Source organism: Xenopus tropicalis, chromosome 7 (assembly GCF_000004195.4).
Source record: "Xenopus tropicalis strain Nigerian chromosome 7, UCB_Xtro_10.0, whole genome shotgun sequence".
NCBI lineage: Eukaryota > Metazoa > Chordata > Amphibia > Anura > Pipidae > Xenopus > Xenopus tropicalis.
This window is the reverse complement of record NC_030683.2, coordinates 114,066,599-114,091,748: the sequence shown is the minus strand read 5'-3', so window position 1 is coordinate 114,091,748 and position 25,150 is coordinate 114,066,599. Positions and strand designations below refer to the sequence as shown.

The window sequence follows — 25,150 nt, the reverse complement described above, 5'->3', positions numbered from 1 at the left end:
CAGACATGAAAATCTGTATAATAAAAGTCCTGTTCAAATTAAACATGAAACCCAAATTCATTTTTATATTAACACATCCAAACCCATTATAAAGGTATTTAAAAATCACAGCTGACAATCATATATTGCTTGCCCCGCCTCTATGCCTTAGGCATAGAGGCGGGGCAGACAATAACTTTAGCTTTCCATTCAACACTTCCTAGATGTCACTGCACATCTCACTTTCCCCCTCCCTCCTCCTCATCTAATTGTGTAGCCAGTGCATGGGCCTGGGCATCAGGTCCCCCATTCTGGCACATAAACAAGATTTTGGCATGATACAAAGCTTGTCTTAATAACAGGGTCCAAAAAATGGTGCCTGCCTGCTTGCTTTGACTGAGTAATTCCAAGACGGAAGGAAACAAGATTTATATTATTTATATAGAGTAAGTAAAGTTTATTTTGCTCAACTAACAATATAGAAAATAATTTGGAGTTATTTCTTAGGGTGACAGGTCCGCTTTAAGGAGTAAGGAAGGAGACTACATCAACTGTCAGCACTCTGACACAAGCAGATTTAAGCTGCTGATTCAGGCCCTTTAGACCGATTCAGGGTTGCATCGTCTGAGGCAGTCTTCACCTACTCCACCTACCACAAAACAACTTCCATTCTTTTAAATAGCCCTAGAAAAACCTATACACATCTAGTATATAAAATACAAGAGAGTGGAAAGGCACTCAAATATTATGCAGTAAAACTAGAGTAAGGTACACAAACACTCCACTCAGTCTTAACTACTGATACTTAAGGAAGCATACATCTAACATAAAATGAAGAACACGCTACAGCTAAAGCACAGGAAATAAACACAGAAACAATAGACACTTAAAAGAAAAATACTTAAAAACCTGTTTATCACAAAGTGACATTATTCATAGTCCGTGTCGGCAAGAATATTAGGGAAGCACCAAATTTTTAAATTCGGAGACATGCTAAACCCCCCAAGCAAACATCAGGTCTAACTTGCTAATTTTGTAGCATACTTAATCTAGAACTTTAATGTCATCTTCTTAAACAAAAGATTTGATCTGAGCAGCATGAAACTGTGGATTTAGATGAACTGGAACCTTTGCATAAGGTCACAGGATTTGGTGCACCCCAAAAGAACATATTGTATTCGAAGCTTTTAATGCTAACATGACAATGTTGTTCCTTTATGAAGGGAGACTTGAGACCAGAGCATCTGTATCACCTGCATTTGAAAAGTGTCATTCTTTCACGGCTTCCCAACAGAATGCCCATGGTGCCCTGTACCGGATTGGGATTTTAATTTGTATTTTGGGTAATACAGTTGCACTTGCATAGTATGAATGTCACATATGTTTCTATGAACTGGCCACAGAGTTAGTTTCTAATGTCATGCAATGCTCAGTTTAAGAATTGTTAAATGCCTGTTTGCTATCTGCTACACACAGTGAATGGAAAACAGAACATTTAAGGGCTTAAGACATGTTTGCACAGGCTCTTTATTCGCAGAAAAACAGACCATGGCTATAAGGTCTCTGGCACATGGTGAGATTAGTCGCCCGCGATAAATCTCCCTGTTCGCGGGCAACTAATTTCCCCGGGTTGCCATCCCACCGGCGAGGCAACTTCGGCGATCTGCCGAAATCGTCTGTGCAGCGTGTGTCATCCCACCAGTGACATTTTCGCCCGAGACAAGGGAGATTTGTTGCGGGCGACTAATCTCCCCGTGTGCCAGAGCCCTAAAGCAGCCTTTATTTTATTTTTCTTTCAAAGTATACACTATGAAGGGATAGCTTTTGATTTGTACAGACCTTTACTCTTCGGCTAATGTCCCACGGGGAGATTTAGTTGCTGTGATTTTTAAAAAGCGGGTTCCAGCAACAAGTCGCTCGTTTTGCCTCTACATAGAGAAGAATATAAATCGCCAGTACCTGAACTGACGATACTACATCAAATCGCTTATCGCTCCGAATCGCTACAAGACCCTTTCTCGAGTGATCTTACAAAGAAAGCATTGCCATTCAAAACTAATGGAATAGTAAGTAAAACCCACTGAGCAGGAAGCCGCTGAGATTTCCACATTGCACTGAATTGCAACGTCATTTCTAATTGTGAGCGGAGAATATGACAACTGGACTAGTGGGAAATAGAATCGCTCTGTTGTTGAAAACTTGAGAAATCTTGTTAGGAAAAGACAAGTGACTTGTCATTGGAACTCGCTTTTTAAAAATCGCAGTAACTAAATCTCCCTGTGGGACATTAAACTTCTGCAGCACTGAATAACTAAAATTCAGTACATGGAATTTGTTCACCGTCAAAATAATACAGAACACAACAAGCAATATGGCGACTGCAATTCATCTGTATGAAAATAATATACAAAAAATGTGAGGCTTGGTCAGATATGGATCGAACAGGATTAAAAATCCAGTTTGGTGAATAACACAGCGGATTATCCCTTAAATGCATCATAATGCTCCAACAGAGCAACAGCTCAATGACCAAAACATATGAGCCCTGAAAGTCAAATTCAACCACTGTATCATGAACATTTTTTTACTCTGATTATTTCATAGACCTACGATGTGTCCATGTGGTCAGTAATCTGTTGCATAATATGATGCCTGCCCTGCACAACAGACATAGTGACTGCCAACAGTGCCTTATGAAAGCAAAGATAAAAGCTTCATGAATAGACCTGTTTTTGGTAATAAATCCATATGTGACCAGGCTTCAATCAGGTCATCAGGTCAAGACCACAGTTTTGGTCCCATACTTAAGTTGCAGCCAATATAGGCAAGTCTTACAAAACAATGACAGACTCAGATAATTTCATAAAGGCAAAATATAACATGACGCAAACGCAAATCTTCCAATAAAGAATACAAAAAAAAAAAAAAATGTACTGACTTGACGTTCTCTTCTTGCTCTCCAAACTCCTCATCATTAAATCCAAAGTGGTCAATAAAGGCAGATGTCATCTGCTGCATTTGATAATCCACAAAAGCCTGAAACAAAGGATACAGAATAATATTTAATAAACTAAATCACTAATAGATTATAAATACAAACAGATTAAGTTTGTTTTACAAGGAACTAAAGTTATAGTGACTCAGGTTACATTTAAATGGAGGCCATAAAAATCCTTCAAGAGTTGCAGATGGCCCATTGACCTCCACTGAGCAGCCTGATCTAGTTGATTGTTATGATCAGATTAAAACTAAATGACTTATTTCTTGAACAATGTTGCCATTTGTTTTAGCTCTCAAATATACTGGGTATAGAAAGTATCCGCTAAATATATAGTTTGCTTTATAGTACGTAACGGTCAGGGTGTCATGTATGTCAGCTCCCAATGGACAGACGAACATAATAGAACCAATGTTATTTTATACCAAAAGAGCCAAGAATGGTGAGAGTTAAGGTGGCCATGCACATTAAGATCCCCTTGCTTAAAGAGGTCGCCAAACAAGCAGATCTTTCATCTATATGCCCACCTTGAGGTGGGCGATACTGGACTGATCCAATCACTCAGCCATCTGCCCAAGTAAACTGATCACATTTAAGGGATGCAGGTCATTGGGGAGAGGACCGCATCAATGCACCATTGCGTTTCCCGCCACGAAAGGATTTTGAAACCTGTCCGATCAACATCTGCCAGATTTCGGACATATATCCGTCTGACTTAGGAGGTCAGCAATTTTATCGGCCCATGTATGTCCAATTTTAGCTGCTGCAGTGACCTAAGATTTATACCTATTACAGATTTTATATCAAGATATTATGTATTGTAAAAAAAGTGGAATAAAACCTGCTGAAGCACTGCCTCCTGGGGAAAGTTGAATTCTTTCAGGTCGCTCTCTTCGTCATCACTTGAGGAGTGCATGTTTCGTGTGTTAATCTGAGCACAAATAAAGGGTATACGCTTAGTTATATTGCACATGTAAGATTTAAGGAATAATTTTTGTAAGTAGTCTACAGGATTTGTTAAAATCCAGCATAAATAGTATGATAGAAGAGCTATGTAACATAGCTGGTGGATTGTTTATTTTCCATATGTTTATTAAACTTGGGCCCCATCCAAATTGCCTTGCTCCCCCCACTAATCACACCACTGTACACCCTAAACAGTCCTATTTGATGTACCTGGTTGTACAAAGCAAAGTGTTGCAGCCAGGTTGATGGATACCAACCTACACCGCTTCAGGTTGGCTTCTTTGTGATAGCCGACCTGGAGCATGCACTAACAACATCACATTTTCCTAAAACAAATAACAGCTTTTACCAGCAGCCAGTAAATGTCAGTGACATTTACATTTGCAAACAGCATGTTTCATGTTGGGGGCATATATGTCCATTTTACCACACAGTATAGGTCATGGCAGGCCTGTGTCATTGCCCATAAATTGTTTTACAGCTTCTGAAGTAAAACACACAATTTTTAAAGGAGAAGGATCACAGCACATTGCCTATTATGTAATTAACCATTACATCACACATTATTCTGTAGGTAAGTGGCTCTTTTAGAATACTTTAGGATAAACAATAGTTAGCAGGATGAATTAAAATTTTACCTAACTTTCAAAAAAAGGGGTGTGCATCCTAGAGATTCTGGACCACAGCCCTCCCCCGTCTCTCAATAACTGGGGCATTTGCCAGATGGTCTGTGCAGGTGTGAACAGCAAAGCAGAGGACCCCACTTGATTATACAGAAACACAACCCTGCCCTTAATACTGGACCCAATCACAACTAGAGAATCAGGCAGCACTACTGTGCTGAAGCTAGCTCTGCTATAAAATTCACTGCAGATTTTTTTTTTACTGGAGAATAAATTCAGATTTTAAAAAAATCTTACGAGGTCAATGGTATTCTTCTTATTTGTATCTGTAAGAGATCCAGATACAAAACCGTCCCAACATTCCTGTTCTTCATCAGTTAGATCTGTCAGAAGGTATGGAAATAACAGTAACAATCAGGAAATAGTGCATTACATTCTTCCCAATGTTCTGCCCCTATAAATGGTCATGTATGATTTTCTCATTTCCCCGCAAAATGCAAAGGCTGCATGGTTCTTTCAGCTGATTACACTGAGAAACCAGAAATATTGGCTGGAGAGATTGGCAGAAAGAACTTTTGGCAGAACATTTTGCTATAGACTCTCACATCACAATACATGGTCTGCGCTTGGTCATCTATACTTTATTCACATACAGGTTTACTATGAGACACACTGGCCAACACACACACCAATTGTGGTATGCACAGTGAAATTTGTGTGAAAACACATTATTTAGCACAATTGAATCCACACACCTTCTAAAAGTGTGCAGATAATTTTTGCAAAGGCAAAAGGAACACAGAGGGGATTACTGGTCAAACCCCTCACCGAAATTAATCTGAAACCCATAGCATGATTCCCTTGATCTTGGACTAGGAGGGAGGTTGCCAATTTTTTTTTGTCTGGCACTAAAGAGCCATTGTTCCTTTCAAAGTACGTAACTACCCTTTAATTAACCCTGCAAACTCCTGCCAATGTAGTTATGTACAGTAATACCCTTTAAGGCAGAACAATTTATGAAAATGACTTAGCAGAGTTTGCGAATGAAGGAGAGAAAATGACAGAGAATGTGTTAAAAGGTGCCCCATCTTGTGCTTGGGTGACTTCATTGCAAAACACTAACATTTGGAAGTGAAAATGTAAAAAATTTCAAAAATAAAAATGCACAAATCAGTCAGGCAAACAGAATGTGGAGGCTACTTATCCTCACCTTTTATCAGCTGTCCAACTAGAGATACATTTGGTCCTTTTTCAGAACTCTGAACAACTGAATTTGCAATTTTTGTCAGATGGCCCATGAACCCTTTGCGTCGCCCTCCTTCTGATCTAAAGAAAAAAAAAAGACAAATTTTAGTGTCTACACATTGTGCATTCTGATGCATAGACATTCTGAAGAACATCTAAGGAGGATGTGTTGTAGAATGCAATGATGAATTATTAATCAGTTAAAAAAAAAACAAAAAAAAAACAACCCGTGTGTGTAGCTGGCCACACACGTGGCAATTTTTTCGATTGAAAGATCATTCCAACCCTCCACTGATGTTCAGGACTGAATCGTCAGGAAACAATAGGATTTCTACCTCCTTCTGGCGATTCAGCCCTGAAGGCAGATTTTGCTCAGGCACCTTTAATGGCGGCCGAACAAAATCTTCTAACCTGCCCGATCGCCTCCTGCGATGATACGCGCACCGAATATTGTACGAAGATATTATCGGTGCGTGTATGTCCAGCTTTATATATACACATGAATTCTACGTATATATATATATATATAATCTCTTTGAGAATGTAATTTCTGTAGTCCTTACTGTTCTTTCTCGTTTTCTTCCCACGCTGATAAAATTCTCTGAACGAGGCGGCATTTTTGCAGAAGCTGATTAAAAGAAAGAGTATGTCAGATGCCTTTACTTCCAGCACTGAGGTACAGAATTTCCACACAGACATTTTAACTATAGTCAGTTCAGTAAAGCAATGGTGCCTGATAGATAGACTGGGATATAACAGTAGATTTTTAGACTAGGATCACAGCAGCCAGGCATTTCAGTTTAATGTGATGAAGTTTTTTCATGATTATATAACATGTTATGTTGGCAGATTTAAATAAAAGACAACCCCACAATGGTAAAGTCTGGGCAAGTGTGCACTTTATAGTTGAACTGTTAAGTAAGGTATTATTTTCTTTTTTGGATCAGGATTTTATTTTGTAATGTTTTTACTAGAAAGGTAAAATAAAAAGTGCCCAGACAATAACAGGTGTACCAAGTTTACTTAAATCAGTCATCTTTTGTATCTAAAACTATAATTTTAACTTTACTTTTCCCTCAATTGTAAAAACAAAAAAAAAATTTCAACTTACATATCTGACAAGAGGGTGGCCTTGTGCCTCATCTTCAATGGTTTCTTCCAAAGGAGACGAATTTAAAATTGTGGTGATGCACACCTCTACTTGTGCGTGCAGGAAATTATTGTACATGTATTTGAAATAAAGGTCCTAGAAGAAAAAAAAAATCAGTAAAGCAAAAGAAACACAACCCACGTAGCAGGTAATCAAATGAGATCCATAGGGGAAGACTGAAGAAAATTCAGGAGCAGTCATGGACACGATAGGAAAAATTAAACAAAAGTATTTAACATCCATTGGCTGTAACACCCAAGCAATGCATAGCTGTCGCCACTCTGCCTGTGTGCAACATAATTAAGTATCTTACCAGCATGGTGTTCAGTGTGTCCAGCTCAATCAGCTCTTGATTTAACACTTTATTGTTTGCATTTATTATGCTAGCCAACAGTTTCACCACATGTAGTCGAGTATTCCCCAGGGGTGGATCAAGAATTCCCCATGTTGTTTGTAGGCTTTGTTTCTGCAAAAAGAATAAATTACATTTTCAGTTATACATTAATAAATACAAAAAATAAATTTGTGTATGTATTTGGGAGATGCATTGCTCCTAAGTTGTGGCACAGAATAGCCACACATGCATTTTAAGTTTAATAATTTTTTTATGTTGCATGAAAGTTTGGCCACTGGATGGTGCTGTTGCATTGAAACCATGGGAAAATATAACCGAAGCTCCTTAAGAAACAATTGCTAGTAAGCTATTAATACCTAAATTTAACAAAAAAAAAGTAATTATTGGGAAGTAAACTAATTAAAGTGCAACTAAAACCCCACAAAGACATCACTAGGCATGTGCTGTGTACTGGAGACAAGCTTGATACAGAAAGAGCATTGAGGAGGCACTGATGTGCTGATTCCGTAAACAATTGATTTATCCTACATATAGGGTGTATGTTGGCTGGGCAGTGGGAATTTTTTTCTTTTGTTTACGACCAACTTGACATGCCTAGTGAATAACTACAGCAGCTTTGAGCACAAAGAGCAGGGATCCCCAACCTTTTATACCCGTGAGCCACATTTAAAAGGAAAAAGTGTTGGGGAGCAACATAAGCATGAAAAAGGTTTATGGAGGTAAATTTGGCTACTTAATAGCCCCTATGTGGACTGGCAGCCTACAGAAGGCTCTGTTTGGCATTATACTTGCTTTTTATACAACCAAAACTTGCCTCCTTACCAGAAATTCAAAATTAAGCATAGACATAGAGAATGTGCAGTGAAGGCAACAGCAGAGGGAATGTCACACAAAAAGCTATATAATGTATGCTTATTAAATAGACAGCATCATTTCAAGGCTCTTTTTTTTTTTTGAGGCTTTCTTTGCACTCTTTCATAATAAACTGGAACTCCCACTGGCACTATAAAGAGGAATGATGAGTAGCACTGTGACATTTCTTGTCTAAATCAAAGGAGCACTTGTACCTTAGGTGGGTCAGTGAGGAGTTGGTGGAACTGGGGTAGATGATCCTTTATGGCAAGCAGAGTGCCCAAGCTAGCTTGGGTGTTGGAAGAAGAATCTAACCCAGCAGCATTTATCTCGAACTGGCCATCTAGATTACAGTAGAAGCCGCTCATTCCTCCTAGTTCAGACCTGCACAATAATAAAAATAAAATCATTTATACCCGTCTCAAAAAACACTTGAACAATGGAGAAAGTGTAATTCTTAGCAACTTTCAAATAGACATTGCAAATTTTCAGTGGTTTTAAAGTTATTTTTAAATGGAACAGCTGCTGACTGCAGCAGTCAATCTGGTTTGCATTCTCTGCACTGCTGCCTCTGACTCCTTAAACAATGTAACACAGCCAGCTGCTTAACAGACCTGCTAGACTGACTTCTGCTACATTGTTTCAAGAGTCATAACCAAAGAATAGCAAGGGACAGACACATACTGCTTTTAATAGACGTTTCATTAACGATTACATTAAAAATTTACCACTGGCTATAATTAAAAGACAAGGAAAGGATTAGTCACTGAGGGTGTCAAATTGTACTGTATTGTGGGGTGATACTCCATTGCACAGTAGCATAAAGCCAGTGCACTTTTCAGCAAAGAGTGCAGTCTAAGGTTGCACCCCCAAACAGAAAAGGAGAGAGACCAATTTCAGGAATAGCAGAGCTGTTGAAAAGAATAAAAACGGCATTGTAAGCGCAGCACAAAGCCATACCTTGGTCTGCGTGGTTCCAACAAAGTTAAAAGCACTTGAGTTCCATTTACAATCACAGATTCATTATGTTCCCCTTCAAACATGTTGCTCAGGAGCTGCTCAATAGTTTCTTGCCTATGAAAAAATGAAAAGGGAATCAAACCTTTCTGGAATAAGACACAATAATCAATGTTTCTATTATAGAAAGACATTTCACTGCATTCTGGGGGTTTATGGGGACCCACCATAACAGGCATAAAGACCCAATTTTGGCTCAGGGAACAGTAGGAATTAAAATCACACTTCTAAAACAAGGTTTACTACATATTATTTTCTGGGATGTTTGTAAGGCAGGAAACTAATTGCTCTGTTATACTATACATCTTATTTAGTTGCATTTATTTAGTCTATTGCTTCTTAATGACAACAACTTCATCAGGCCCATTTAGATATGTACACTTGGTTGTACATTATAGGCACTGCCATATTTATTGGCAAAGGATGGATCATTTGGCAACTTTACTGAACGAGTGGATCTTTTAATGAATGACCAGCTTTAGTATTCATCTTTAACGCCCCGTTAAAGGATAAGTAATGCTTTAACATAAGCGAATGTAACATTGAGAAGCGTGCTACTCTAATATTCAGAGATATTCAAGAAAATATGTACTATGAATTTGAATGAAATTTTGTCAGTACATGTACCAAACAGATTTTTTTTTTTTAAATTTAATTTTGAAATTTCACATGGAGCTAGCCATATTCTTCATTTCCCAGGGTGCCACAGCCATGTGACCTGTTCTCTGATAAACTTCAGTCACACTTTACTGCTGAGCTGCAAGTTGGAGTGATATCCCTCCTCCTCCCAGCAGTAGTTATCAGAATAGCACTCAATAGTAAGAAATCCAAGTCCGGCTTGGGACTCCTCCAGTTACATGGGAGTAGGAGAAACAATAGGTTACCTGAAAGCAGTTCTAATGTGTAGCGCTGGCTCCTTCTGAAAGCTCAGACCGAAGTACACCATACAAATCACAACAGAATCCTTTTAACAACATATTGCCTGGTGATGCCAAATTACTAGGCTAATATCTGACTAACTAATCTAATTGATGGTGCCTGGAGTTAAGACTATGTTCCTATACAACAACTCTGTCATTTTAATTTTTTCAGAAGAACTGTCTTTAAGAACAGCCCACTGCTAATCTAGAAAGGGGAGCAAGTTGTTTTTCATGCTCATTCAATTAAACATGGATGCAAGTAGTAGTTTTTGGATAAAGGCAATTTGAATGTCAAAGGTCTCTAAACTGGTTTTATAATGATACAAACTACTGCATGTATAACTTACTCTTCCAGGGTTGCCAATAACTGATCTGGTTCGGGACTATCCTGGATCTGTATCATCTGCTCCCGACTCAGACGAATGATGTCACATAAGGACTGTGAAGCATTGGAATGTTGCTGGAACAAAACACATATGTGAACTAGCTGGTACATTGGTTTAAGAACTTCATATTAGGGGGAAATGCATAGAAATACAGTGGTGAGCACTTGCAGATGCACTTCAGCATGTTTTCCAGTGAATTTAATGGGAACCCGCTTACATGTGACATTAGTTACAGGATTATGGCACAAGTTTAAGACTGACTAAAGGATTTGCAATCAAATGAGGATTATGTTGGAATAGCAGAGCAATGCATATCCAGGACAGTGCAAAATCTCAAGTAATAAACTCACATTTACCAGGTATCTCTTATGGAAAGACAATGCTGGAGATTTGCACTTAAATAATACATTATTCTTAAATGAGATGTAACGTGCTTCAATATGTTAAATTATAAATCAGCTTTGAACAGTCTGCGCGAGTACAATTAATTTTTATATCTTAAACGGATCATCATCACAGCAAATTTGTATTGGTCTTAAGACGCAGGGACAGAAAAATAAAATGGCCCTACATATATTTTCCTGTTTATCATAAAGCAGAACAAACAGACCAGACATATGATTAATATTGTTGTATCTAAAACAATCTTTACATCGATGCACTTGAAAAAATGATGTTGCTGATGAGTTAAGATATCAGTGCAAAGCTATACAGTGGAAGCAAAACCAATGTTATATTAGGGCTATGACACACTATCAAAAAAGATGGCTACAAGCTGCTTAGGGCAACGAAGAGATGCATTTGCCTTCCCACCAGTGATACACTTTATGGAAATAGTCACCCGCGGTAGCCGCAATTAACCACGGGTGGCTAATCTACCCATGGACCACTACCCTTAAAGGGAAAAGAAAGTCAAAGTCACTTGGGGGTGCCAAAATGTTAGGCACCCCCAAGTGACTTTGACCACCTACCTTTTACCCCGGGCTGGTGCCCCTGTGAGGAGGGAACAGCACCAGCCCGGGTAGCTGCCGGCGCTTCCTTCTTCCTGATTCGCTGCGCGCGCATGCGCAGTAGAGTGAAAAGCCAAACTTAAACATTAAAGTTGGCTTTTCACTCTACTGCGCATGCGCCCACCGCTGGCATTTCAGCAACGGAAGCAGGAAGAAGGAAGCGATCCACTCCAGGTACCCCGGGCTGGTGCTGTTTTCTCCTAACAGGGGCACCAGCCCGGGGTACGAGGTAAGCGGTTAAAGTCACTTGGGGGTGCCTAACATTTTGGCACCCCCAAGTGATTTTGCCTTTCGTTTTCCTTTAAAGTGATGGCAAGAGTTTCCACTTATTAGGAATATATCATTATCAGTAATCATTTACTCAGAACAAAATGTTTTCTTTTGAATTGTGCTATCCTGCCACAGACCACTATAACACAATTGTGCCATGGCTTCTGTCCCCATTGTCTCAACAGATGGCATCTGGCTTGGTGGCAGGGCAAAGCATCAACTAGCTGGGATTTTGTTTACAATTGTCCTAAACCTCTTTAATTTTGGCCTGCCCTCTTAAATATTGTCAACTATTTCAACAGCGTGGACATGTTTATTAAAGAGATAGTGACACATGCACTTTTTTACATTGTTTGCCAGTGAAGGGGGTATTGGGGCAAGGCTAGCCAACAACAGCAGTAAATGGCAGTTTGTATAAGCGGGACGATTCCCTTTTATAAACTGTACAGAGCTACCAAAACCTACGGCATAATTAAGAAGATTGTAATGGCAAGATGCTGCCCGAGGGTCAAGGTGTTCCAGGCTTTCCAAAAACTCATGTCCCATTGCTTTTAGAAATAATCACACATTTTATGAAATCTGGATGTGAAATAACCGAACATTATATGTAAAAAAAAAAAAAAAAAATGCAAGAATTATGTTGCACTTACATTGTCATCTTTGGAAGGATGGATCATTCCAATTAATCTTTGCACAATTTTCTCTTCATTTAGCCACTGTGTGGGAAAATATATATACATGGATATCACATATTACTAAGCAATGCTGCACATTTTCCATCTATTGTTCCATAAAGTATGAGGAACAATTCTGGGTACATATCATGGACATAAAAGGCAACCATAGGATTATGTTGTAATGTTAAACTTATAAGTAACAATGGCAGAGTACTCTAATCACAGAGTCATTCTAATGCTATACCCTATTTGTAGTAACTTGGAATGCTCAACTCCTGGTCTACAACTTCTAACACCTTAGATTTCAGAAGGTGCTGGGAGTTGTAACAATAACTGAAGGCCTGCAGTGTGCATACAACTAATGTCAAATTGCCACAGCTAAATGCTGCCATCCTAATCCAGAGATGTTAACTGCTTGTCGGTTTCCTGCAACTCTTGCTTAGCAGGGCCCCACTGTGTACAGGGCCAAGGATATAAATGTAGCCCTCTATGTTATCTTATATGTTGTGCTCAGCTATTTGATAATGTCACCATATTTCAGCTGTCTAAGCAGCTCAAGTTAGTCTTACATTAAAAACATCCTGTCTGAGCTGAGGCTGTTCCACACATGTCAGCAGGCGCAGCAAAAGATCCATGATGGCAGAGGTACCAATGTGCTGTAATAACAAGCTCACAAAGTCATCTTTCTGACGAAGAAAGGCGATAATCTGCAAAGGAAAAAACAGTGGCTTACTGCATGTTTCTGTGCACGGAAACAATTAGGTATGTTGCAAAAATGGCCATTCTGTAACCCACAATGCAGTATTCTTTCCTTGTGATCCCAGGGTAATTGAGCACCATACAGATTGCTTCCACTTTAGAAAACTGCATGCCCATTGGGGCACATGCTTTCCCGCCAACATTTGTGTTGAAAGGGTGTCACTTCCAAGGCATTGGTATTAATGGCATTAGCACTCAGTTCCAGCTATCATTGCAACCCACTAAGGAAGGCCTGGAATTACCAAAAGGTCCAGACTGATAGTAATTTCAGGGTCCCCTTGTGTCAATGTGAGCACATAAATCAGAGCAGGCTGAAGCAGTGCACTGGAGCAAAAAGCATGAACAGAACTCTAAAATATATTTAATATATTTCCCTTTTTAAATCAATACATTTGTTAGTCTTAACAGTCCAGGAAGTGAGCTGAATATCATGGCTAAACACCAACACTTATTAGTATGTCTACCTCTGGAGTTGCCTTTTTAATAATATAGAAGAGAAAATGCAATCCAAAAGGTACATGAATGAGGGAGGACCTGAATAGAAAATTATGCTATAAAATGTAACAATAAACCTGTAGCCTCATAGAGCAATAGTTTTTTGGCTGCAGGGGTCAGTGACCCCCTTTTGACAGCTGCAAAGAGCTAGAAAAAGAAGGCAAGTCATTTAAAAACTATAAACAATAAAGACCAATGAAAAGTTAATTAGAATTGTCCATTCTATAACAAACTAAAAGTTAAACTTAAAGGTGAACCACCCCTTTAAAGACAACTTATTTTTGCACTGTGTAATTTTTGCCAAATTGTTGCTAATAAAATAAAGGGATAACTTCAATAATTAAAGGACAAAAAAGAGCAAGTCATTAATGGGGGGGAAGGGGGTGTCTAACTAGTGACTAGCAAAGTGACTGCTGCTGTCATCAACCTTGGATGCTCCAAATCAATTTGGACTTTGCACATGTACAAGCCAAAACTTTTACAAAGGCTTGGATCTGTAAATGAGTTAGGTTTGATGGAGGATTCCTTGGATGATGGTAAATGCCTGCCAAGTCAGTGCAATTTCCAAAGAAACAGAGACCCAGCCTGTGGCAGCCCCAGTGACTTTACCTTTTCTGTCTTTTGAAAATGATTACAGTTGTGCTTCAGACTGAGATAACATTACACGGAATAGTCTTAAGAGACTTACCTGTTCTGTCTTGCGGTTAATTAGAATGCCCATTACTTTGCTGAAGAAGCTACCCAATAAAGGATTCAAGTCCTCATTGGTTTGTAAGAAGCCATAAAGGCGCTTAAGCAGAGACTCATCTTCTCCTAAAGCATCATTAATTTGTGATACATCAGCTGTCAGAATCTCACAGGAAACACTTGGATACCTAGAAAACAACAAATGTTAGCCCTTACAAAAATCTGCTGCCCCACACAAAGCATCAAGCTAAAGGTTTATTGGCTTCTAATAACATTGACCACAGTAAGCACCACTGGGGCAGGAACTGTAAGAGAACTGCAAAATAGGTTGGTGCTATATAAAGAAAAGATAATAATCTGCTTGGTTCCTAATTAGAAGTACTGTATGCCCAATCCAATACCAATTTAAGCTTGGAGCCTAGCAAACTCCACTCCCTGTGCCTGCATCCCCGCCGACACAGTGGCTCCGGGGCAGGCAGATCCAAAAGCTGATCGGAGCTTAGGGGTCGATTCTCAGCTCATGTTTATCCGAAGGCCAAGAATCAGCCCCATGTGGCATTAGCCTTACAATTTCAGCCTTGGGCAAGCCTCCATTATTTCCTGTCAGGAATACCAAAAGGTTCATAGCCAGTTGTACACATATGTGATTTGTAAAATTCTTGCAGAGAAGCTTAGCTGCCAAAGCCCCTATAAATATCTATCTGTACTTACTTATAGCGGATCTTCTCGTCTGTGTCACTAGAAGGCTCTTGTGTGATGCAGTTGACCAACTCTTCCATGTGTTGTGGCTGGACCAAATAATCTATCAGTTTTCTATTAACAACTTTACACTCCTGCAGCACATCCTCCTCGTCAAGCAGCTCGAAGAGGGTAACATTTTCTCTCTCCAGCAGCGTGTCCACGTGTGAACTTGTGTGCAGATCAAACTTCCAAAACATGGCTCACTATAAGGTAGCAGAAAGGAAGTCTGATGAATGTTTAGTGGTTGCAAGGGATCGTTCAATCAAAATATCGGTTTCACACGGATGAAAGAAAAATACAATAGATTCCTACAACCATATAATTAACCCTTTTTTAATTCAATGATGTTTAGAAACATATGCTTTACCTTACATTGTTTCCCTTTGTACTTTAGCCAAAATTATGTGCCTAAATAAATTTTCTGCTATTGCTTTTTTCCTTTCCTTCCACTTGCAAAGCAGCATTCCTGACATGCTTTATGATCGAGATTTTAGCTACACGGCAGAGAGCTCTGTCATAAACCCTATCTATGTATACCTCGCTGCAGCCTTTAAGCTAATGGAGAACATATTGCTTTTTCCTTTTTTTCCCCCCCCCAAGTATCATTACTTGTCTTAAAGCATCTTCTCCCTTCAATAAACTGGAGTCACCAGAAAACACCTGTTTGGGCATTTTCCCAGCGATTCTCCCCTGAAGAGCAGCACGTCATTCTCCGTGCGAGGACCTCAGACATGTTCAGACATTATATAACTTTATGCAAAGGGAATATAAAAAAAACTTTACACAAAAGTTTATGAAATATGCAAACATATCTGCTCAGAAGCCAAGTGGACCCTTGCTTTACTAAAGAATAGCACAACTTGCAAAGCAAATCCATATAATGGAAAGCATGGAAAGCAATTTGGTAACCCACGAGCCCAAACTGCAGCAACATGAAAATGAACACGTGGGACAGAGGGACAGGTATAGACTCTTACCTCAACTACTCCTATGCGTGGACCATTCCAAAGGAATATTCTTTATAGGCGCAAGGTTTGTTTATGTTTTAATATTAACTCCTACTGTTCCCCATAAATGTTTTAAGGCTTTCTGCACCAGCACTGCTTTTTTAAAACTTGTTGACAATAAACATGCAGAGCATAAAGAAGTCCGGAAACGTGTCTACGGCACTTGCATGCTGGTAGTTAAAGTATAAAGAGATAGAGAGACATATTATATACAGGTATGGGGTCTGTTATTCAGAAAGCTCCAAATTATGGGAAGGCCATAGCTCCCATAGCTTCCATTTTATTCAAAAACTTTTTTTGTTTGAATAAACTTATTGGTGATAAAAAAAGGCATTACTTTTCATGCTTAGTGTTACATTATATTGTCAATAAAACATTTTCAGATACAGGAAGACTCTCACTCCTTGGGTATATATTATGGCGTACGCAGAAAATAATTTAGCCATTGCCATTGCATTTCAGTAAATTGACAGGTTAAGTGGCTAATTAAATGGCATAATCATCCTGATACATTTGGTGCCACTGATGTGATCCTTGCTCACCCTGTCTTGGCTACTAGTGGTTGTTATGATTGTAGGGTCCTGAAGAAGCATTCTCAGTATACCAAGGAATTCCCTGGAAGCACTGCCCCATCATTTGACCTTTTTTAATGGTTAGTGCTGCTATATAGCTTTCCCAAGTTTAAAAAATAATTTCTTTACCTGTTTTTCTTTTTGCATAGAGGCTTCTATCCAGTCCAGGGTAAATAGATGGGACAATTTTGAGATAAAGAGAGAGAGATGGAGGGGGTTGTGGTTTGAATGAGTCCTGAAGAATGTCTTTTTTCGTTACTGCTGAGATTATAATCATTAACCTGGTGCTGCCCTTGGTTAGTCTAGAGGGGAATTTTGTTGTGAGGCCTAAAGTAGCCCATTCAGGGGAGACTGGAGTATAATTACAGAGATTAGTGTTAGAATACTCTGTACCTGTGCTGCTGTAACCTTAACATATTAATGCAGGTTTATTTACCATTCCAGATAAATGTTTGGAAGAGTGCAGTCATTTTCTTTAGACCTTTTTATTTTAACAGGAATTCTAGTGTTTGTAAGGGATACAACAACTTTGCTCTGCCTACATATGGAAGAGTGTGGTGTTGATTTCATCAGAAAGTGTGGTTATTACTCTTTTTCAAATAATTCCAATGTTTTGAAATGTATTTCCCTTTTCTCTGTAATAAAACCGTACATTGTACTTGATCTCAACTAAGAGATGACAAATCCTCACTAGAGGCTATTGGGTTTATTTAATGTTTAAATTATTTTTGTTTAGCAGCCTTAAGGTATGGAGAGCAAAATTAATGAAAGATTCCTTATCCGGAAATCTGCAGGTCCCACAATTAGTTTATTTGGCACAAAGAGCGGAGCAATGTCATGGAAGCAAGTGCTGTGTAATAGAGGATAAAGGAAACACCTTTGTTTTAAAAAGTGTTACCTGGGCCCTTGGTAGAAACAATACTTATTATTATGAACATGTATTTATAAAATGCCAGTATATTCTATAGCACTATACACTGAACATACAGACTATACACAGAACCACCAATACAAAAAGTATAGAGGGCCATGCCCAAACAAACACACTGGATTAAGTCATTTAATACCATATCCACACATCCATAATTATAAAGTTTTATGAACACAATATAAAACAATAATAGAGCTGCAGAGCAGACCTGGCTTATTATTAACACATACAGATGGCTTGAGGTTTTTTTTTTTTTTTTTTTAACTCCAAACAAGATTTGACAGTACATTAAACAAAGTAAATAGTGTGTGTTATCAGATACACACACACACACAATGCAGATAGATCCGTGGCTAACAGAAGCCAAAAGTTGGCTAGTTGTGTGCTATCCGAGGTGAGCGTTCCCCTGCCATACAATAATGAGAGTACGTAGGAGTGAGAGAAGTAACCAAGCAGAGATTAGCGTGTAAGCGATAGAGAGCTAAATATGGTGCGAGTGAAGGTGGCGAGCTGCCCTTTTGTGGTGAATGGATTACATAATATCAAGCGGTTTGTTTAGATGTAAACAATCACTTACCCCCTTGGCAACAGAAACAGTGACACAGTGACAAATGAAAGACAATCTAATGCTAGCAAGATTTAGATATCAGCTGTGCTCTAACACACATCTGCTAGAATAAGGGCTATGCAAACTTATAGTGAATGTTAACTGCCCATTAAGGGAGGAGGTAAAAGCAAAAAATACAATTTTGGTTAATATATAATTCTGTGCACCTTTCCAATATATTTCATATTAATTTCATTAAAAATTTTCAAGGGTTTTACCATAAATTTGTAAATGTAACTGCAGTTGAAAGGGGTGTTTGTGTGTCCCTTTCTGCACTTTCCTGTGCAGAACAAATTTTGGAGACCTGGACCTGTGGCCCACAGCCCACGGACCAAACCCAGAATCTGCTTGGACACGCTACCTAACCCGTGACTGCCTTATCCTCAACCAGATCTGCGACCCAATAGGAAGTGTTGGTGCTGCAAACCAGAAGTGACATAATGAGAAGTGGGCGGAGTTGGTAATATAGATAAGATAAGGAATATAGACAAGACCTATCCTACAAGCAACCAACAGGCTACCTGCATTTTATGTGGGTAACCAACCCGCTGCAGGGGGCGCAGTGGAGCAGAATTCAGCCCTGCATGCTTCTTCACAGTTGTGCTTTTTGCTACATTGTTTCAAAAGCCAGAACAACCGAGACAGAAAGTATAAATGGAAAGATAAATAAAATTTTCCACGTTCTTATTTTATAAAATAAACTTGCTAGACATTAAAAGTTATTTTGTTAAAGGGGACATAAACCTTTCTGACAAATTAAAACTGCTCACGATGACCTCTCAGCACCTTTGCTAGGTAAGCCAAGTCATCCATCTAATCCAATTTCCTGAGCACATCATGAGAATGTTTTCCTCCAAACACCAGATTTTCAGCAGTATAGCCTCCAAATGCAGAAGTGGCACTTTGGCCAAGAAAGTGAGCAGCAACCTGACATCTTAGTGAGTTTGGCCGTAAATTGTGAGCATCTGTACCACCACCAAAAATTTGGGCTGGGAAAAAGGTGCCAACAGATTTCTCGGCTTGAAAAGATTTTATCTAGATAGTGCCGCAGGCGACTAATCTCCCAGTGTGCCACAGCCCTTACTATAGTTTATATAAATAAGCTGCTGTAAAGCCATGGGGGGCATGCATTTAAGCTGGAGAAAGGCACATTACATTGGCGATAACAGATAAACTCTGTAGGCTACAATAGTTTATCTGTAATCTGCTATCTAACCTGTGCCATTAAAGCTGGCCATACACGCACCAATAGCCAGGTTAAAAAAAATTTGGGTTGCATAACGATAAAATCTGCGTATGTACTGTATGTATATCTGACAATATCCTTGAGGAACTACAATGCATTTCCAGGAAGTCACTTTCGTACAATTGGTGTGTGCCAACTATTTCATGTTCAGAACATCCTCCAGTTTGTTATTTTTAGGACTTTATCCTACAATTTCAGTCTGAATGTTATTTTTAGATTGTTGCATATGAGCAGCATCCGAACGTTCATCGGAAGAAGACTAAAATCTGAATGTGCATGCTACCTTAAGCCCAATTCTAATCTGCATAGCTACCCCCATGGCTATTATAAACTATAGTAGGGTTTCTGAAGCAAACACACAACTTTCACCAGTGAAGTGCAACAGCACCTTATATTTAAATTCCCTTTATAAACTTCCATTTTTTGGTGGTCAGTGGGTTGGGTTGCTGCTTGCATGTGTCTCCATGTGCACAAGCTGTGCCAAAACAAAACAATATGCAAAGTAACTTTTTTTTTGCCTTTCTTCTAGTTTTGCAAAGCTTGTTATTTCAGTAACAAACAAGAAAGTTACTGGTCCTTTAAATACCTTTTACAACACCTTTGTCCCAATACGTGTGTATTATAAAGCTGAGGTGAAGGTGCGGAAAGGCCCTGAAAACGCTGCCTGAACAGGTTAAATGGAGCGCTTTACACTGCAGGAATGTTGCTGTTATTTGGAATGGATACGTGCCAACTCACAGTAATTCCATTAAGCATGTACTGACACATAAGGACTCGTACGTTAAGGTGAGTATAGCAATTACAGACAAATAGTGCAGCTCGATGATCGCTGGCGGCAAAGTTTTACAGTTTTAAATAAACGCGTGTTTCGCTGTGCACATTTCAGTTACTGGGCCACGTGCACAATCAGTATTAAGAACTGATGTTATGAAAGCAACCAGACGTTGAACACAAGTATCATTTCTACAAATATGACAGACATTTACCAATTATCATGCTTTGGGTGCTAATAATGCTCAATCTGATCCTTTCACCTACGAACTGTTTATATATAAACTGCCTGCTGCCAATTAGCCCCCAAATGCCATGCCCTGGGAACACACACTGCAATTACCATACCTGTGATCTACCCAAAAAACATCTCCAGTTGGTAGGATGAAACAGTATCTGAGTGGGGGGGGGGGGGATATACATGTAATGGACAATGTGCCTCAAAGCCTGACCCAACGTAATAGGAAACCTTTTCCAGGGGCCACCAGGACCATTCTGCAAATACAGCACATATTGCACTCTCTGCAGGTCAAAGATAAAGATCCTGCAGTGCAGTCCCACTGTATGCTCTTGTTTGCAGAATATAGAGTGCTTCAGGCTCCTGCAAAAAGTTATCTATTGCAATGTGGTGAGGATGAGGCACTGAGTGGCTTACAAGGGAGAACACCGACAACTGTCACGCAGTGGAATCTATTTTGGATCAGAAAAACTCTGAGTGGTTCCTAAGAACGGTGCATCGGCAGATGAGATAAACAGAGCTTCAGCATATCCCCATGTCCAGTTACATATGGTAGTTCAGTTCATTGGAAATAATGAAAAAAAAACCTATTTGGCAACACCAATGGATGGCCAAATCCCACAATATTTGCTCTCAATGACGGTTAGATAACACAATGGGCAGTATGTCTATGGCCACTTACAAGACACTGCTTATGCATACGTGCAACATGTATTTGAACCCTCTGTGGCACAAGGAGGCAATGAAGACACATTTCTGAACTAAGTCTAATATTGTTTCGGCTAATAAGTTTTAGTACAATGGATCCAGAGTTTATATGCCAGAAGTGATAAATTTGGGGACATACCCACACAAATAAATGTCCACACAGCTTGAATGGACAAACCAGAACTGTAAATGGCTTATAAGTTTTCTCCTGCAGTGCTACAGCATCCCGATGGCAGCAACACCTTAGCTTACCCTTTAAGTTCCAGTTCTGTACATGTACATTGCAGTGTCCCTTTTGCTTGCTATGTACAGCTATCCGAGTAAAGGCCTGGGCCTGTCACTGTGACTTTGTGTGCCCATATATGTACATACATCCAGCTGAGCACACCACTGGGACACGGCCTGGCAATTAAAGCTACAGGGGTTAGACATGCACCAACTCCATCGTTCCCACCCAAACACTGTTATAAAGATAATTATTATAATAGAGCTAGAGCAAGTACATCCCTCACCCTGCAGCAGCTGACCATATCTCACTTATTATCGCCATACAATAAACAGAGGGAGAGGGAATACATTAGGCCCCTGCTTCACTGAATACAGCACTATGACAGCTTACGCAGACACAACAAGCAAATGAAATACAGAACCACAGGCACAATACATCAGCATTAACCTACTGCTGCCAAATACATACATATGGACTATGCAAACCCCTTAACCACCCCAAAACAACCCTAATCGAATCAAAATAAATAGATTATATGCTAAACTCAAACAATATAATTAAATATATTATGCAAGGGCTCTTTAAATGGATAATTAAAAGCTATACAAAGCTATAAGTCCCCTATTCGGAATAACAGATGCCCATTGTCTTCCTGTTTATTTAAGTTGGCATAAACCAATTTGAACTGTACATGTTTTTCCAATAACAGAAAATAGCTGATTGGATCCAGAGACGGTTACAAAGACAGCAAAGGGTCATGTCCACATGGCTATTTGTTTTAACTCCACAAACTCGTAGAAAACTTTTGGCCTATGGAATTGTCATTGATTCCCGACTTTCCTAAAATTATACCTTGAAAATAATTTTTACCCCTTGGTCCCATCATGATTGTAGGGAACAAGAGCATTATTAAGAGATAAGTAGTGATGAGCACATTTTTTCAGCAGGCATGGATTTGCAGCAAATTTCCACATCTCATCATTGGTGAATTGTTTCGCAAAACTTCAGCAAAAATCCGCCACAAAACAATTTGCACCAAATGCGTGTTTGCAAATTTTCCAGCAAACCGAAACAGGGCAGATTCACTCATCACTAGAGATAAGCACCTGTCAGTTGACTACATCAGGATTCCCATTGTGGGACATATGAGCCCCAAACTAACTAGATTATCAGACTCAAAACTTCCTTCTTGGCAACAAGGAACAAAAGTTGGGGGGCTCAAAGTGAAGGTCAGGTTGGGGGGAGCGGGATTTGAGGAGAAGTGGAGAATGCAAATTTGCTACCCTAGATATAGCACCAGAAATTTCAGTTGTCCTAGATATTCTCAGAACTATGGCTGAATAACACATACTGATATTATATATCTGTAACTTTGGTCAGGGTCCCCGTTAGCTCATAAAGGTTTGAACTTAAGTCTCACAAACACTGGGGATCTGGGGCATTAGATCTCAGAGAATGGTGACTACAATCCAATTGGGTGACATAATAACGGTCTGTGACGTAATAAAGGGTAACTAAAGTTACAATGATTGAAATATATCAATAGTAAGAGAAACAGTTGCTGTTCCGATTCCTAGATCCAGAAGCCCAATGACTGCTAAGCTATACCTTGTTGTACATTACCAATTTACCATCCAGGTTCATTTTGTGCCCCTACCTGCCCCCAGCAACCAAGCTTTAGTACAAGGGCAGCCCAATAGCAGGCTCTGAGCCCAGGGAATTCCAATATAAATATATTTTTTATATCTTACAGACTTGTGTCTGTCCAACCAGCACCTACAAGTAAACTATTTCATGGCAACAAATGAATGTGGTTTTTATATGGCTCAAGGAGCAGTAACACCATAAAATGAAAGTGTTAAATGAAAATCATTAAAATATAATGTTTTACACAACATAATGAACTGTTGCCCTACACTGGTAAAAATTCTGTGCTTCAGAAAGCCTACGTATAGTTATATTAATCAGCTTTAGTAGCCATGGGGGCAGCCATTCAAAACAAAAAAAAATTAGAAAAGGCGCAGGTAAAATAGCAGATAACAGGAACTCAGTATATTAGATTGAGCTTCTACAAAGCGTGTCTGTTATCTGCTATGTAACCCATAGCTTTTCTCCAGCTTACAATGCTACCACCAAGGCTACATAGTAGCTTTGCTTATATAAATAGTAGGGTTTTACCAGTGCAGGGAAACAACACATCAAACAACAATTACATTTCATTTTACTTTAAAACACTTATTTTTTGGTGTTACTGTTCCTTTAAGGTTTTTATCCTATAGCTCTGTAGAAAGCCCTGAATGACATTTGACCTCTGTTAATATCCCTGGGAAGGTACTAAAACTACTGTATTCTACAGAGATCATCTGTTATTTGATGTATAAACTTGTGCCCTATTTAAACATGGCTGCACAGCAGTTAATACACTTATTTATATTAACTATATTGAAGTCTCTGAAGCAAACAGGCAGTTTGTACCAGTGCAGAGAAACAGCATGCTATATTTATATCTATAAAACCCACTTCATCTCTTGGTGCTAGTGGTCCAATAATGTGCAGACCTACCACTGCACTCTTGGATCAGAGCTTTGAAGCGATGAAGTCAATGGATTTTGAAGAACTCCATCACACATCTGGAGAATATACTATTTAGATATATAGATTCTGCTGCAAAGGTTCAAGGCATCAATGGAATAAACCATCTGAGCACCTTTATTGTGGCCTTCGGAGCTTTATATACATCACACGCATGATGAGATAAGCTGATTTGGGCAGGGAGAAGTCTGTGCAGAACCGACACCAGCTGTGGCTGGGCAGCTATGCTTCATTTACTTAAGCAAATGAGTCGGTGAGATGCTGTGGGAAGGGAAATATGTGAGCAGTGTCAGGCTGGGTGAATACAAAACTAGTTCAGAAACAAAAGATGATTTGTATACAAAGTGGCAGTCAGAGCCTGTAAGCATTATGCTGCTGCCCATAGTGAAACATTGATGTCACCATAAAATATAGTGCAATCATATGTTAAAAAAAAAACAAAAAAAAAACCATGTGCCTCCAACAAGGGATATATTAGTTCTACAAGTCAGCAGACACAAAAGCTCAGTATAAAGCACTTTATTAAAGGATAGTTCTGCTACCTACACCATTTTAAGGTGAACAACCCCTTAAGAATAATGAGACTTAAAAGAAAATAATTCTCTTCCTGCAGCAGGAACCAAGATCTGGGCTGTAGAATAAATACCATCTAGTCCACAGGTAGCACAGTAGAAACCCCTAGGCCAAAGCAGATTCTCCTCTCGCACTATTTACTCTAAAGCAGAGATTCCCGAACTGGGGGTCTGCCTCTCCTGGTGGGGTTTAGAGAAACAGTAAGCGAGGTTCTGTCTAAAGGACAATTTGCATAATATTTAATGAAAATGCCCCTGAAACATGTCTAGACTGGCATTTCAAGTATGAAAAGGAACAAAAAAGCCCTCACCAGCCCATTAAATAGTTAAAGTCTATGACCGTGATCCCCAACCAGTGGCTTATGAACAACATATGACTCCCAATGGCCTCAAAGCAGGTGCTTATTTTTTGATTCTTGGCTTATTTTGGTTGCGTAAAAAAAAATCCAAACAAAGCCTTCTGTAGGCTCACAGTTCACATATGGGCTACCACATGGCCTACTGTAGCTCTTATTTAGTACAGGTATGGGATCCCTTATCCGGAAAC

General features: G+C 39.3%; 1 protein-coding gene across 4 annotated transcripts in view; it reads right to left on the bottom strand.

The window, feature by feature from the left end:
* ppp6r1 (protein phosphatase 6 regulatory subunit 1) overlaps positions 1-25,150 on the bottom strand; it is a 49,341-nt gene that overhangs the window by 20,974 nt on the left and 3,217 nt on the right. For all 4 annotated transcript variants that reach the window (XM_004916309.3, XM_031906025.1, XM_012967500.3 and 1 more), the window contains exons 2-15: positions 15,101-15,333; positions 14,391-14,577; positions 13,018-13,155; positions 12,422-12,487; positions 10,453-10,565; positions 9,129-9,242; positions 8,384-8,552; positions 7,275-7,427; positions 6,923-7,057; positions 6,375-6,439; positions 5,777-5,892; positions 4,864-4,949; positions 3,819-3,908; positions 2,918-3,015 (exon numbers count right to left, since the gene is read on the bottom strand). In XM_004916309.3, the coding sequence (XP_004916366.1) occupies positions 2,918-3,015; positions 3,819-3,908; positions 4,864-4,949; positions 5,777-5,892; positions 6,375-6,439; positions 6,923-7,057; positions 7,275-7,427; positions 8,384-8,552; positions 9,129-9,242; positions 10,453-10,565; positions 12,422-12,487; positions 13,018-13,155; positions 14,391-14,577; positions 15,101-15,327 (1,757 nt within the window). In that variant the 5' untranslated portion in view covers positions 15,328-15,333. The remainder of the gene's footprint in view (positions 1-2,917; positions 3,016-3,818; positions 3,909-4,863; positions 4,950-5,776; positions 5,893-6,374; positions 6,440-6,922; positions 7,058-7,274; positions 7,428-8,383; positions 8,553-9,128; positions 9,243-10,452; positions 10,566-12,421; positions 12,488-13,017; positions 13,156-14,390; positions 14,578-15,100; positions 15,334-25,150) is intronic.